The sequence below is a fragment of the Mustela nigripes genome, chromosome 8 (genome assembly GCF_022355385.1).
Source record: "Mustela nigripes isolate SB6536 chromosome 8, MUSNIG.SB6536, whole genome shotgun sequence".
NCBI classification, from domain to species: Eukaryota; Metazoa; Chordata; class Mammalia; order Carnivora; family Mustelidae; genus Mustela; species Mustela nigripes.
The window spans coordinates 65,289,397-65,304,947 of record NC_081564.1 but is presented as its reverse complement, the minus strand read 5'-3'; the positions used below and the strand labels follow the sequence as shown (position 1 = coordinate 65,304,947).

Here is a 15,551-nt window from a genome sequence, read left to right as displayed (position 1 = left end):
AGTGGTTGTCCCTCCCCGGGGACTGGGACAGGAGGAGGGGTCCCTGCTGGTAGTGAATTGCCCAAGGGCGGCACCGGAGAGGCGCACCTGCGCGCCCTGGGATAACCCTTCTCCTGGCAGGGAGCCCAAGCTGCCAGCCCGGGTTGCACGCCCCCAAGGCAAATTGCTCCTTTTTGCCCCTGGCCCCACTCCAATTATCAGGCCTCCAAACCTCCCCGAGTTTCTCTGCTGTTTAGACCACTGGGCGTGGAAAGGCGGGGGTGGAGGGCTAGGGCTGGCGCAGCACTCCTCGCCTTGCCCTGCCCTGCCTGACCAACAGGCGGCGTCAGAGATCTAGGTCTGAGCTGGGTAGTGGGGGGTGCGGATCTAAGCTAGCTAAACCTAGAAGCTGGGCGCCAGGAGAGCGACCCTCACCCCCAAACTTACGAACTTGCCCAGGAGAGGAGTGGAAAGAGCTGGGTGGCTGCAGGGGACCGCCGAGAAGGGGAGAGGCTGACGGGACAGAGTCGCGGTGGAAGACCCGACCGCAAGCAGGAGTGAGGAGGACCGCGGGCTGCGGGCAGCGGAGGCGGATCCCGCGCTGGGGAGGCGGTAGGCTCGGCGGGAGGCAGAGAGCGGCAGTGGAGCCGCGGAACAAGAGGCAGGCGGGGAGGACCAAGCGCGGAGGGCCGGAGACCGCGAGGGCAGTGCAGTCAGGTAAGTGGCCTCGGCCTCCGCCCTCGGCCTTCCCTCCTTTGGGAAAAAACTGGGTTGAAAGGGACTCCAGGAACTTCCGGCCCCGGTACAAACCCCCCCGCTGACCCCTACCTCCACCCCTCCCCTCCCGCCTTAAAAGCACACCTATTCCCAAGTCCTCACTCCATATCGTTTGTGGCTTCTCTCAAATTCTCCCACCCGGTCCATCCCCCACCCATTCCATCTCCTCTCTCTATCTGACCCGGGAGGTTCAGGTGAATTGTCTCTAATTTGTTGCTAAAAGATTAATTGCAGAGGATGGGTTCATTTGATTAAGGCAATTAATCTTTGGTTACAGCGTCCTAGTGTCACTTGTGTGTTGGGGGGGCCGTATAGAAAAAGATAGAGAAAGAAGCAAACAAGACTTTTTGGAGAATTGTGGAAAGAGGCTACCCCGCCTGGGACTGCAGCAGCGTCTTCGCGCCTACACCCCGGCCGCCCGCGGCGCGGTTTCAGCACCTCCAAGCTAGGACAGCGACTCCCGCGAGCGCGCCTGGTAACTTCCGGGTTCCAGGAGTTTACGCCGCTCAGGCAGAGGCAAGAGCTGACCAGCACCAAGGGTGCAGTCCCCCCAGCTCTCCCCGCTTTTCCTGTGTCCTCGGTCCAACCATTTGGGCTTCCCTGTCACCACTTCACAGCAGGATCCGACCAAATAGAGTCGGAAAAAGGAGAACCCCCCCCCCCCCAAAGGCTCCTAGAAAAGTTCCCAAAGCCGGAGTTTTCTCTTTTCATGAATAATTAACGCCGGTCATAAATAACTGATGGCGGCAGTGGAGAAGGGAAGAGGGAGGAGGCCGGCGAGAGAGCCAGGGCGGCCAAAGAGAGATCGAAGAGTTTGTTAAAGGACCATTAAGGAGGCCTTGCTGGGAACGGCATTCGGCATTCCACCGTAGATCACGCAGAACGGTTCCACCCAGGCCTGGGGTAAAAGCGGGGAGCGAAGGCGCCCAGGGGAACCGAGATTGTGCTGACCAAGGCCAGAGCACCCATGCAGGCCCCGGTCTCGGCACTTTCCCTATCCCCTCTTTTCCACCCAGGACTCATCTTCCCAGAGCCCTTGGAACATCAAGTCATCCCTGCGCCTCCGTGCCCCCCTCCCCGCGCCCTCCTCCGCCCCTCCCTCCACTCAGGTCCAAAGTGCAAAAATTCTAGGTTAAGTAGTAGAGACCCAGGGATGAACCTGGGCTTTGAACTCTGTCAGTTCTGTCCAGGCCTGTGGCAGGTCCTGCCCAATCCCAAATAATTTGCAGGCACCTTCCCAAACCACCCCCTTCGACCCCAGATTGTACCATATCATTCTTTACAGGCTGATCCAAAGTCTGGGGACTCCAACTTCAAGCTTCTCTTTTCCATCTGCCCACACCAGAACCTGGAGGAACAGGGTATTTACACGCGCGTGCGCCCATACACACACACACACACACACACACGCTGCTCCATGCTCTTCCACTGCCTCTCCATTATCTCCAATTCCTCACTTCTTCTGAAAGTTAAACATACTGACCTCTGGCACCTTGTGTCCATCCTAGCTGAACTGAGACTCTTGGGCAGGGGTCTCAGAACATGGAAGAAAGCCCAAAAGGAAACCCTTGCTCCTAGTTTGGAGGCCTGTGCCAGGGCCTCTTGATCCCTCTAGGAAACACTGGCTTCTCACCAGTCTGCCTCAAATGGCCAGTGCTTGTTTTTAGAGTGAAAGTACTGAAGGCGCCTCAGCCTGGCAGCCAGCACAATCCTTCACAAGGACTCCTTAGGCCATCCCACAAGCAAAGCCATGCTTTTCCTAGTGCAATTTGTCACAGGCTCTGGGTAGAAGATATTGGAGACTGTACCAACCACTGGCTGTGAGATCGGGTTTTGCTTTAGGGGCAGGCCGGAGCCTCTTTTTTGAGCCTTTCCATTGGTTAACAGCTTCTACCACGCCTACTTCCTTTATGATCAGCTCCTGACCTCTGGATATGCCAAAGGTCATCCTGGCTTTTCTGGACTGGGAGCTGTGGGTAGCTTCCAGAAAGGAAAATTGGACCCTAGATTTTTAAATGAACATTCTTTTTTTTTTTTTTAAGATTCTATTTATTTATTTGACAGAGAGAGATCACAAGTAAGCAGAGAGGCAGGCAGAGAGAGGAGGAAGCAGGCTCCCCACTGAGCAGAGAACCCCACATGGGGCTTGATCCCAGGACCCTGAGATCACGACCTGAGCCGAAGACAGAGGCCTTAACCCACTGAGCCACCCAAGCGCCCCTTAAATGAACATTCTTTCTTCTCTTTATGTTATATTAAAGAAAACACTGGAATTGCTTTTATTTTCTTGCCAACCTCATCCCCAATCCAACACTCTCCAAAACCTGAGCTTTACATTTCTAACAACTGGGAAGTTCTGGGTGGGGAAGGGAAATGAAGAGAGAATAGGGAGGTTTTAGGGAATTGTCTCCCTTCTTCAATAGGGACTAGAGACCCAGGAGAATTGTGAAACTAGACAAAGGGGTGGGAGGAAATCAGATCTAGGGAGTTAGGGGGTGGATAGCCTGGAGCCATGGGTTGTTTACTTCTCATATAAAATATAACTCCCCCAAGCAGGAAGTTACTGCAAACAAGAATCAATAATGAATGAATCTCCTGTAATAAAATACTTACATAATTAGCACAAGTCAAGTGGTTGCATTATGTTAACCTTTTGCAACTCTGAGCTGGAAAATTTTGCTCCAGAATTCCTCAGAATGCTGTTTTCATTCTCAAGAGAGGGTGAGAGCCAAGTGTTCACCCAGCCTTCCACTCTGTTATAATATGGTTTTCCATTTCTGAACCAGAACATAAGTACTTCTGAAATATAACAGAAAACTCTCTTTGGTGAATTCAAAACAGTCATTAACATTCAGTTTTAAGTGAATGTTAACAGTAAATAAAGAAATCTCTTGATTGTAATAGTAGTAACAAAGCAATAATTACCCAGTAGGTGGTCATCAGTAATGATAAATGTATCATTATTACTGTGTGAGTCTGGGAACTCAGTTTTGGAAACTACTTCAGACTTTTTAGTAGCATGGCTGGTTACAAAGCATTTCTTAGCCTGCAAAAGCCATATAATTTTATACACAATTTAGGTGAAAATAAATTTAAATCTGTATATTACATTTTTAATTTCAAGTTAGTAATTAAAGTTGGTTCATTATATCTCCTCTGAAACCCTCAGTGCTCATCTCCGCGGTTTGTTTGTACAATTTGTTTCTAAGACACCCAAGGTTACACAGTTCTAAAAGATGGAAAATTTAATTATTTGCCAACATGAAGAGTTTGTCGATGGTATCATAACACATCTTGAAAAAGTTTGGGACTGGTTAGTTATTTTCACTTTGAACCCCTAACCCCAAGGAAGAAAGCCTTTTTTGTTAAAAAAAAATTTTTTTAATACACAAAATAGAAAATGCCTTTGAATGTTCACTGGTTGCTATGTTTTCAAGGGAAAAAAAAATCAATGACTCAGATTTCTACCCCCCTCTTTCCTGGGATTTATTTTGCTAATATCTAATTTCACCTCTTGCTACCACTGAGTTAACGACTGCAGGCAGGAGGAACGCTGAAAGCATGATGATCACTGGGTAGCCAGAGAGCACATGATAGTTTAATAGTGTATTAGCTAATGGGATCAAGCTCAATGGCAAAGTAGCAAATTTTCTAACAGGGAGGGGTGGGAGGAAAGAGAAGAGGAAAGGGAGGGAAATGCCTTCATTTCCCCAGGAAATAAAATCCAATGTTCTTTCCACCAGTGTCAGCTGGGAAGATGTTAAATGTGTATCTATGTCATTTTCTCTCCTGTGACATGTCAACAGACAATACATACCCCCTCCCCCAACACCCACTCCTCTGCGTCCCGTCTCCAAGCTTCAAAAGGTCCTGTTCCACACCCTTTATGCTTCTTCAGTCTCAGTTTTTTCTTAAATTTTTTCCTTGAAACAAAAGAGCCAGATATTAAAAAAAAAAAAAAAAAAAAAAAAAGCCCCAAACCACATTTCTTATTCTTGGTGATAGTTGGAGTCTTCCTACAATTAGAGTCTTTTGCATAAATCCACCCAAATACTTGCCTTGGTTTTTCCTCTCTCACAGCCTCTATTTCTTGTTCCACTTTCTCCCTTCTTTTTCTCCCCCTTTTCTCCTCTCCCTTCTTTAGGAGTGGCAATCAAAAAAGGCAAGCATCTTGCCTCGTTATTCATTATTATAGCAGTATCTTTGAGTCGCATCTTTGCCAATGAAAACTCCATGTAGATGCCTATCCTTTTGTTGTAGCGACCTAGGTTATTCAGAAGCAGAGACAAAAGCCTGAAGTGATGTGATCTAAATGAGCTCTGGGGTTTTCCAGCTGGGACCACCTCCATTTCAAAAGACCCCCTCCTTGCTAATATGAGGAGGAGGGAAGTGGAAGGGGCGGGTACATATGTGTATGCATGCACAGAGAGAGAAAGAAGAGAAGGAAGGGAGAGATCCTAGTGGGCTATTCCTTGTGCTAGAGTCCCTCTTTGATGCACATTCACAGGTGTGTCCTCGGGTATTTTGTGTGCCTTTGAATTTTATTTTGGTCAAGTAATATTTGCTAAATAACCACTAAGTACACCAAGGACATGTTCCATTCCATATTTTATTACTTCATGTAAATTATGAGCACATGTGTGTACCTTGCCGTGTTTATAAGTTTGTGAGGATTTGTGAAGAACTGTGAACTCTTTGTTATAAAAAAGAAAGTTCAATAGCAAATGCTTCCATTAGTCTCTGGCCTCTGTGAACCAGTAAGGTAAGATCCTTCTCTGCCACTTACCCAAGGGCACATTTTCTTGTGAGAATGATTTCCTTTGATTAAGGAGAATTGAATCTTGGTTCGTTGTCCTACAGTCTATTTCTTACAGTTGTTTGTAAGAAGGATAAGGACTCTCGCTGATTTCCATAGTCATTGGTGCACAAGGATCTCAAGAGATCACCAGGGCAGGGATACAGGTGCAAATGTGTTCATTTTCCCTTCCTTTCCCCTGTTGTGGTTTAGGTTTTTATGTTTGTGCTCCCACTGCAATTCTCTCAGCCCTCCCTGGCCCCAGGGGAAAAGGCCCTTGTTTATAGACAGTATTTTGGAGAAGGCTCAAAGAACAAGAGCCAGCCTCAGAATGCTCAGAGGCTTTTTTTTTTTTTTTTTTTCATTTCTTCCGTGACTGCCATCATGGATGAGTCTTTAGTTTGCTCCTCGTCCTTGGTTTGCTTCATGTAACTTCAGCTAGAGCAATGGAGGAAAAGCCAGGGAGTCTGAGCTGTGCTTGCCAGGCTGCAGAAAGCTCCTTTGGATGGAAAGTGGGAACCAGGGTTTATCGGCAATAATTATCATTATGGTCATTTTCATTGGTAATTTTTATTATCAATGTATTTTAAATGGGCTAAGCAAACACTAGCAGTAGTTCTGGCTACCTTACACAAAATAAACACTAGACCAATTAGGGGCACAATAAAGTTCTAATGAAAGAGACTAAGGTTCCTCCAAGGAACTTGGCTCCCTCTCTGCTCACCACTAAGCTAAAATGCCATTGATGTCTTTTATTCTGGGACTGTTGAATGTTTCTAATATTATCTTGCAATAGTACAGGCCTCATCCTCTGAGGAAGGTACTACCATATATTAAATGACTACTGTGCACCAAACACTTTACATATATTACCTTATTTAATTCTCAAACATCCCTGAGAGTTACATATCAATCTTCTCATTTTGCAGATGAAGAAATCGGGGCTTAGGGAGGTTAGGCGTAAAAGCAAAATTCCATAGCTACTAAGTGATCAAAGAGAGATTTATATCATTTTATCTGACTGAATCCATACATTCTGATACACCAGAATTCTTGTGTCCCTTCCATTTCTACGAATCTTCCAGTTTCCTTCTGGGCCATATGAATCTCCTCCTGCAGATTTGGAACAAATATCAATGCCCTACCTGATGCAGAAATACCAATGTCAGGGACACCGAAGCAGTACTATTTCTGCTTAAGAGTTTAGAATGGGGTAAGAGGGAAGGAATGCGAGGGATAGAAGATGTTTCTTTTATCTGTAACTGTCATGAGTTCTCCAATACCAAATCTGGAAGCTGGAGAAGAGAAAATATCTGGTATCTGTAATTGTAGTGAATTTCTATTGAGACCTTTATCTTGTGGGCCAAGGCAAATGCTATCCATGGAGATGGGACAGGTGTGGCAGAAATAGGGAATATGTTTCTGTGCCCCCACCCTGCCTGCCTTTTAAGTCTTCAAAACCAATGTCGAGCCCGGAGCCTAATCTAGGACTCTGAGGGTTACAGGACGGGAGCCTTCTTCCGGGAGGGCTTTGAATGCAATAGGATCTGCTACGCCTCTGAGCGGTAAATTCGCGTCAGCACCGCGAACAGCTCCTGCCCCTGCTTTGGCCTTGGGATCGAACCCGCAGGGTCCCCCCGCCGGCCGCCGCTCGGAAACAGACTGCGTCCAAAGTGGAGGACTCCCCGGTCAGGTTTGGGTTCGCTTCAACCAATTGTTAAAAGCTGCAGCTGGAAACCACCTTCCAGGCTGCCGCGCCGGCCCCGTGAGCCTGCATCCAGGCGTCGCCTCTCCAGTTCCGAGAGGACCAGCTCGGTTTGCGGTTTTCCTTTGGGTCCGGTGTCTGGGCTCCTTTACCTGTCCCTGGCCTGGGTGAACCGCAGCCGCCCGGAACGGAGATGAGAGTGGAAATGCTCTTCTCTGTGTGGTGATACATCATGCAAACGGGTGACACCAGTTTAACCAATAAAACAATTTGAATCAATTAGCCGGCTGAGGAGAGTCCCGACGTGTAAAATGCATGTCAGCTCGAATAGGAAAGCATTGATTAACTCAGCCAGACCTGCCGCCTCCCACCACCGCCGGCTCCTCCCTGAGCCTGCCATGGTCCCAGGGGCGAGGACAGGGACTGACAAGAATCAGGCACCCCTGGCCCAAGACAGGAACATGGAAGGGCCGTGGAAGACCACTAGGAAACTTGTTCAAACTGAGGAGAAAGCAAAAAAGTCAGAGACACTGTGGGTGGCAAAAAGTTGTTCACAGACTCAAAACATGTAAACAAAATGTAATTTCGCAGTCCAACTGCGGATTCCCTGAAACATGGAGTCTGGCTTTGAACAACTGTTCTCCACCTTCACCTTCCAAAAATATAATTGGTCTGACAGCCCAAACAGGAACCCAGACTCATTGGGGGAATAAAATTTTGCACTGTCTTAGAATTATTTGTAAATGTACTTAACCTAACATCACACATTTCCCTTTTCAGTGAAATGTTACTGCATTAAAAGAAAAGACTTGTGTGGCAGTAAGCCCCCAAAATAATGTACAAATTAAGGGAAGGAGGTGGCTAGAGGTACCATTGAGTGTGGATTCACTCCTCAGGGTAATTTGGGGTGGGAGGGAACACAAAGATTTATCCTGTTTTTCTTTTCGAGGAAAGGTGTTTTTGAAGACATGTTTCAAAATAGGGATCTGTAAGAGGAAAAGAAGCTTGGGGGGTTGGGACAAAGATGAGAACAGTTCCACAAGAAAGGAAAGATCCCATGGTGCCTTGCGGTACATTAATGAGTTGATATGACTTTTCACACCCCCCCCCCCATTTTCAAGTCTTAAAATCCACTCCATTGTCAGGCGTCCTTTCCAAGCAGCACACACTTTCTTTTTAGCAGTCTGGGCTCTAGGAATAGTAAGCAAGCCAGACCTTGCTTTGTGGGAGACCCTGACCCCAGGGAAGGGACAGGGAATGTAGGAAAAAAGAGGCCTGGCTCGGGAACCTTCAGAAGAGCACAAGGCCTTCAGCCTTAGGAGGGAAAAGATTTGTGAATGACCATGACACTCTTTTGGCTAAGGGGCTGGGGAGGCACAAAATGTGTTTTCTTTTCTTTTTCTTTTCTTTCTTTCTTTCTTTTTTTTTTTTTTAAGAATAGGAGGCTTGACATTGGGGAGGGTATGTGCTATGGTGAGTGCTGTGAAGTGTGTAAACCTGGCGATTCACAGACCAGTACCCCTGGGGATAAAAATACATTATATGTTTGTTTATTAAAAAAAAAAAGAAGAAGAAGAAGAAGAAGAATGGGAGGCTGTGGGGGGGGGGCACCTGGGTAGCTCAGGTTAAAGCCTGTGCCTTCAGCTCCCGTCATGGTCTCAGGGTCCTGGGATCGAGCCTGCTTTGGGCTTTCTGCTCAGTGGGGTGCCCGCTTCCTCCTCTCTTCCTGCTTGCGTCTTTGCCTACTTGTGATCTCTGTCAAATAAATTTAAAAAAAAAAAGAAGAAGAAAAAAAAGAATGAGGGGCTTGGGAGGCAATTGGGAGGGAGCACTTCAGTGACTTCAGTTCCTTTGGACAGAGCCTAACTGGTGCAGCTAATGCCTTCAGAAACCAGGAAATGGGTAAAAAGTTATTTCACTGCCATTTAAAAATTATGTCCCCCAAAAGTCAAAATTTTCATAACTCTGAAACTGTTTTTTGGCATTTTGATTTAAGACAGGCACAAATCCTACTTCTCTCACTTTTCTGTTTGATCTACTCTGTTTGGTTTCTTGACTTTTGGTAAAGTGTTAAAATTGCTCATTTCCCCTTCTGTACGTAGGGTGGTTCATTGTTAATGCTCTAGGATGGAGTCTGCTTGGACTTCCCAATTCCTGGCTAATAAAGTTTGTTTGATCACTTCTGCAATGAGACGGCCCAATTCTAAGCCTGTGTGTTTACCAGGCAGCAGTTGAAAATTCAGTTACGAAACTAAAGGAAAAACTTTAACGATTCCCAATCCCAACCCCTGCTGGTATCCTGCAAATAGATAGTTTTTTCCCTTTTTGATAAACTAGGGATAGTCATTTTGACTCCTGACACCTGATCAGTTAAGAGACAATATACTGACACTTCACTATATTTTAGGGTATGTCTCAGCTTGGGGAAGCCATGGCAAAGGGTTATTTCTCATTCTGACAGCTTTTATTTTATTTTATTTTATTTTATTTTATTTTATTTTACTTTACTTTCTGTATGGTCCTACATACTTTACATATGATCCTACATTCCTGGAGGAATCTACTTTTCTGGGAGAATTGGTAACTTGCTCAATGTGGGTCAGGTTTGGGGGCCTCCTTGCTTTCCAAACTCGCCTTTTCCTTACGCTGAGGTGGCCTGCATGGGTCTTAAAAAATGGATTAGAGAACTATTCTGAATGAGTTGATAGATGAGTACACACACACACTCACTGGGGTCCTTACTTAACTGTACGATTTCTAAAATAGAAAATGTTGCAATGACCTTCTGTATCTTGTCCTAAAAAGCAAGGACACTCTTCATGCTTCCTTCCAAGTTTCTAGACTGGGAACCCCACACAGAACTTCTCCCCTTTTTCTCATTTCGCAGTGTTTCAAAAGAGGCAATGAAGTTAATCTATTCTCCAGCTGACTGTGGTTTCTCTGTCTTCGGAGGTACAGTGAGGCTACTGCTTTGCACCGTGAACCAGAGGAATCATTCACGAAGGAGGGGGGCTCGGAGAAATAAGGGGAGGGGACAGCAACGGGCAGGGATACAGTCAATTTAGAGACGTCCTTCTACAATCCGGGGCCTCCTGGATCCAGGTCCCCAGGATGCACGCATACTGTTCGACTCCTAAATCAGATCTGCTGCTACAAGCACTATTGGCTGCGTTTTTTGCTCCGGGGTTGGAGAGGTTGTTGTCAATTGAGGGTTGGTTAGGTGTTAGCTTTCTTGCCTGCTGAGAAAGGATCTCGATGTGGCTCGATCTCGCTTTTCCTCCCCCCTCCCACCCTGTAACATGCCAGCCCTTTAATGTGGAGTGTCAGGGAGACGGTGACGTCACCTTGCCCGCTGGGTGGCGTCCCCTCGGTCCGACAGGAGTTCAGAGACAGAGAAAGGCGCTGTCAGACTGCGCTCCACCTGGGGCTCGCCTGCCGCGGCTTTCCGCGCGCCCACACTTTCGGCGGTCGAGGGGACGCCCCGCCACAATTCAGGCTGTCGTTCTCCCCGGGCCCGGGTTCGAGCGCCATTAGCGCCGACGAGCGCCAGGATCTTCACACGGAGCCCTCCGGAGTCCCGCCCGCTGGATTCGAGGACCCGCTTGGATGCTTCGCCTCCGAGCGCCCTCGGAAGATGGGCCGGCAGCCACGCGCGTAAAGACACCTAAGGGTTACCAGGTACTGCTGAACCCGCCCGCCCTGCCTCTGCACACAGTTGAGCGTCCCAGCGGCGGGGTGTTCCGGGTTACGCTGAGGGGCAGCGGCGGGCTGCGGTGGCGGCTGGTCTGGGATCCAGGGGAGTTAAGTTGGGGGTCGCTGGCTCCTGAGTCGGACAGGCAAGTTCGCCAGCTTCCATTATCGGGTCAACTAACTTTCGTCCCCTCTCCCCCGACCCGCTTTAACCACCACCCCCCCAACCTCAACCCTCTTATTTCTGTCTCTGCTCTTACAGGAGTTTCTGGGAGGGTTTGGGGTGACAGTGGAGGACACCCAGGTGGAGGCACCCTGCCCAGTCTACAGCTGCTAAGATTGCGGGTCTCGAACGTAAAGTCAACTCTCCGCCAGGGCCGGGCCCGCGGAGCGCCGTTGCTCCGCAACGAGAGTTCCCGTTATCCCAGGGTCTTATTAAGATCCCGAGAACCCGGTTTGGAAGGGAAATGAGCATTGAAGGACCATTTGGTGAAGCTAGGGCCGGTTATGTTAGGCCCAGGTATCACATTGCGCCTTGAACTGCCATTTAACGCCCTGTCCCCTGAAAAAATTGTCTCTGATCCATCCGAAGTGACAAGCCAGGCTCTCGTCTCGTTTGATCGCGTCGAGGTTTGTTCAGCCTTCCTGGAGGCCGCGGAAGGTAATGAGAGCTGAGGATCCAGGAGGCAGCAGGGCAAAGGCATCGGGATAGATGTCGCAGGGGTCCAGAGAGGGCAAGGACATGGCAATTTGGGTGAAAGGGTAAGATAGTATCTAGGAAATCGCTGTACAGCAAACTCCAGTGTACTTGGCCAGGAGTGGCAATGCTTCCGGCCATCGGTGATTTATCAGGGCAAAAGGTAGTGGTCGCAGCGGCACCCCGCATGTCATGTAGCTATGGAAAGGTCACTGTCTTGTTTTCCTAGGTTATGAACAACTTTGTTTGGTTTTGATTTAGCAGCGTTTATCGCAAAGATTTCTTTCTCTTGCTTTTTGTGTGTTTTCAATTTACTGGATATTTCCCCGTTTTATGGTATCCCAGTGACCAAAGAAGATAGAAATTTTACTGCAGGCCTAACCCCGGGCTTCTGCTTCCAACAATCCCACGGATTACCTGGTCCAGGAATTATCTAAACCATGGGTCAGCTTTTCCCTCTTACAGATACAGAGATATCTACCTAGATCAGAAAAAGAAGTGTCACAGAAAGTTGTTCATCTCACGATGAAATTGGTCTTTTAAAGCCCGCCAGTAATGATCGCCACAAATTGTTAGTTTCTTTACACAGTTTCTGGGCTTTCACAAAATCACCTGTGCTTATTTGTTCATTGTCATGAAATGACAGAAAACAGTTGTTCAATGCCTACACATCTACAACTTCATCCTCTGAAACTGTATCTCTGGGACCAGAACCACTGAGTTCAGCAAGTGGCTTTTGAAAGATTGAAAGTAAGATGGCCTGTTTTGGGCAATCATGCATATGGCTTTGTACATTTTCCTATCTTTCAAAAAAAATTCTAATTGCAGTATCAAAATATCTAATGGCAAAGATGGGGGAGGAAGGATTTCGTTTTGCTTTAATAAGTTGTGTCTCGAGCAGTAGTGCATCCCCCCCCCCCCGAAACCACGAGTACCACAAAAAAACACTTATTTAAAGTTTTGGATTTATTTTTTTAACCAAAATCAATCTATTTTTAAGCAAATGTAAATGGTCTTTTTAAATTGGGGTTTTGATGACCAACCCCCAGTTTTCTATAATTTTAGCAGGTATGCCATTTCATTCTAATAGCGTCTATAAATCGGGGATAAGTTTTTGAGTTTCTTAGGAATTGATTGCATTTTTTTAAACCCACAGTTAAGTTACTTTGGATGTTTAGAATAGAAGAAAAGTAATTCCCAACCCCTGCATTTCCAACAGACAACCTTGAAGACAACTAAGCGGGGTGACCTCTGTGTCTGAAACTTGGTCCCTTTGCCCAGCGCTAATCTTGTCTTAGCCAGAGCAAGGGAGTCATTATAATTGTTTAGTTAGCAAGTCAACCCATCCCATCTGTTTTAGACTGAAAAGGCTCCTAGTCAACGCTTTCTCCTTTCCATTTCAGTCTCCAAGACAGAACCGGAGGGCTGGGCCCGGGCTTTCGCCGCGGAGGAAATGGCTTCCAGCCCGCTGCCGGGGCCCAACGACATCCTGCTGGCATCGCCGTCGAGCGCCTTCCAGCCCGACGCGCTGAGCCAGCCGCGGCCAGGCCACGCCAATCTCAAACCCAACCAGGTGGGCCAGGTGATCCTCTACGGCATTCCCATCGTGTCGTTGGTGATCGACGGGCAGGAGCGCCTGTGTCTGGCACAGATCTCCAACACTCTCCTCAAGAACTTCAGCTACAACGAGATCCACAACCGTCGTGTGGCGCTGGGCATCACGTGCGTGCAGTGTACGCCGGTGCAGCTGGAGATCCTGCGGCGCGCCGGAGCCATGCCTATCTCATCGCGCCGCTGCGGGATGATCACCAAGCGAGAAGCCGAGCGCTTGTGCAAGTCGTTCCTTGGCGAAAACAGGCCCCCCAAGCTGCCCGACAACTTCGCCTTCGACGTGTCTCACGAGTGCGCCTGGGGCTGCCGCGGTAGCTTCATTCCCGCGCGCTACAACAGCTCCCGCGCCAAGTGCATCAAATGCAGCTACTGCAACATGTACTTCTCACCCAACAAGTTCATCTTCCACTCGCACCGTACGCCCGACGCCAAGTACACGCAGCCGGACGCAGCCAACTTCAACTCGTGGCGCCGTCATCTCAAGCTCACTGACAAGAGTCCCCAGGACGAGCTAGTCTTCGCCTGGGAGGATGTCAAGGCCATGTTCAACGGCGGCAGCCGAAAGCGCGCGCTGCCCCAGCCGGGCGCACACCCCGCCTGCCACCCGCTCAGCTCCGTCAAGGCGGCCGCCGTGGCAGCGGCAGCTGCGGTGGCTGGAGGCGGGGGACTACTGGGTCCGCACCTGCTGGGGGCGCCCCCGCCCCCGCCGCCGCCTCCACCCCTGGCAGAGCTAGCTGGCGCGCCCCACGCCCATCACAAGCGGCCGCGCTTCGACGACGACGACGACTCGCTGCAGGAGGCGGCCGTCGTGGCAGCAGCCAGTCTCTCGGCCGCCGCCGCCAGCCTCTCGGTAGCCGCGGCCTCTGGCGGCGCCGGGGCGGGAGGGGGCGGCGCCGGGGGCGGCTGCGTGACCAGCGTTGGCGCCGGCGCGGGCGCGGGCGCGGCGGCTGGCGCCAAAGGCCCGCGCAGCTACCCGGTCATTCCGGTGCCCAGCAAGGGCTCTTTTGGGGGAGTGCTGCAGAAGTTCCCGGGCTGCGGGGGGCTCTTCCCGCATCCCTACACCTTCCCGGCCGCAGCCGCCGCCTTCGGCTTGTGCCACAAGAAGGAGGACGCGGGCGCCGCGGCCGAGGCCCTGGGGGGCGCGGGCGGTGCGGGCGCAGCGCCGAAGGCCGGCCTGTCTGGCCTCTTCTGGCCCGCGGGCCGCAAGGACGCTTTCTACCCGCCCTTCTGCATGTTCTGGCCTCCGCGGACCCCAGGCGGGCTTCCAGTGCCCACCTACCTACAGCCCCCGCCCCAGCCGCCTTCGGCGCTCGGCTGCGCGCTTGGAGAAAGCCCGGCCCTCCTGCGCCAGGCCTTCCTGGACCTGGCTGAGCCCGGCGGCGCGGGTGGGAGCGCAGACGCTGCGCCCCCGCCGGGTCAGCCCCCTCCGGTGGTAGCCAACGGCCCGGGCTCCGGCCCTCCGCCTCCTGCTGGGGGCACGGGCCCCCGCGACCCTCTCTTCGAGTCGCCCCCGGGCGGTAGCGGTGGGGACTGCAGCGCGGGCTCCACGCCGCCGGCCGACCCCGGCGCCGTGTCGGGTGCAGGCGCCGCGGCCACCGGAGCGGGCCCCGCGGGAGCCCGAGTGCCCGCACCCCACCATCCGCACCTCTTGGAGGGCCGCAAGGCAGGCGGAGGCAGTTACCACCATTCGAGCGCCTTCCGGCCGGTGGGCGGCAAGGACGACGCTGAGAGCCTGGCTAAGCTGCACGGGGCGTCAGCGGGAGCGCCACACTCGGCCCAAGCGCATCACCACCACCACCATCACCAGCCGCACCACCACCACCACCATCATCCCCCGCAGCCGCCGTCGCCGTTGCTGCTACTGCCCCCGCAGCCCGACGAGCCGGGTTCTGAGCGCCACCACCCGGCCCCGCCGCCGCCTCCGCCCCCGCCGCCCCCGCTGGCCCTGCAGCCGCACCACCGAGGCCTTCTGTCCCCCGGGGGCACCAGCTGCAGCTACCCCAGCGAGGACAGCTCCGAGGACGAGGATGACGAGGAAGAAGAGCAGGAGGTGGACGTAGAGGGCCACAAACCCCCCGAGGGCGAAGAAGAGGAGGAGGAAGGTCGAGACCCTGAGGAGGAGGAGGAGGAAGACGAGGAGACGGGAGTCCTGCTAGCGGACCCCTTAGTCGGGGGCGGCCGGTACCTCCAGGGCCGAGGGCTGTCAGAGAAGGGGAGCAGCCGGGACCGCGCTCCGGCCGCGCCGGGCGCTTTCCCACTCGCCCTGAACTCCTCCAGGCTGCTTCAGGAGGACGGGA

The 15,551-nt window shown here is 51.1% G+C and overlaps 1 protein-coding gene across 2 annotated transcripts in view; it reads left to right on the top strand.

Moving 5' to 3' along the window:
* Positions 1-433: 433 nt before the first annotated feature.
* SKOR2 (SKI family transcriptional corepressor 2) overlaps positions 434-15,551 on the top strand; it is a 52,877-nt gene continuing 37,759 nt past the window's right edge. Inside the window, exons 1-2 of one of the 2 annotated variants that reach the window (XM_059409611.1) lie at positions 434-696; positions 13,047-15,551. The exon at positions 13,047-15,551 is cut by the window's right edge and continues 143 nt beyond it. In XM_059409611.1, the coding sequence (XP_059265594.1) occupies positions 13,097-15,551 (2,455 nt within the window). In that variant the 5' untranslated portion in view covers positions 434-696; positions 13,047-13,096. Of the gene's footprint in view, positions 697-10,625; positions 10,935-13,046 lie in introns of those variants that run through there. The other variant, XM_059409610.1, reaches the window with a different exon arrangement.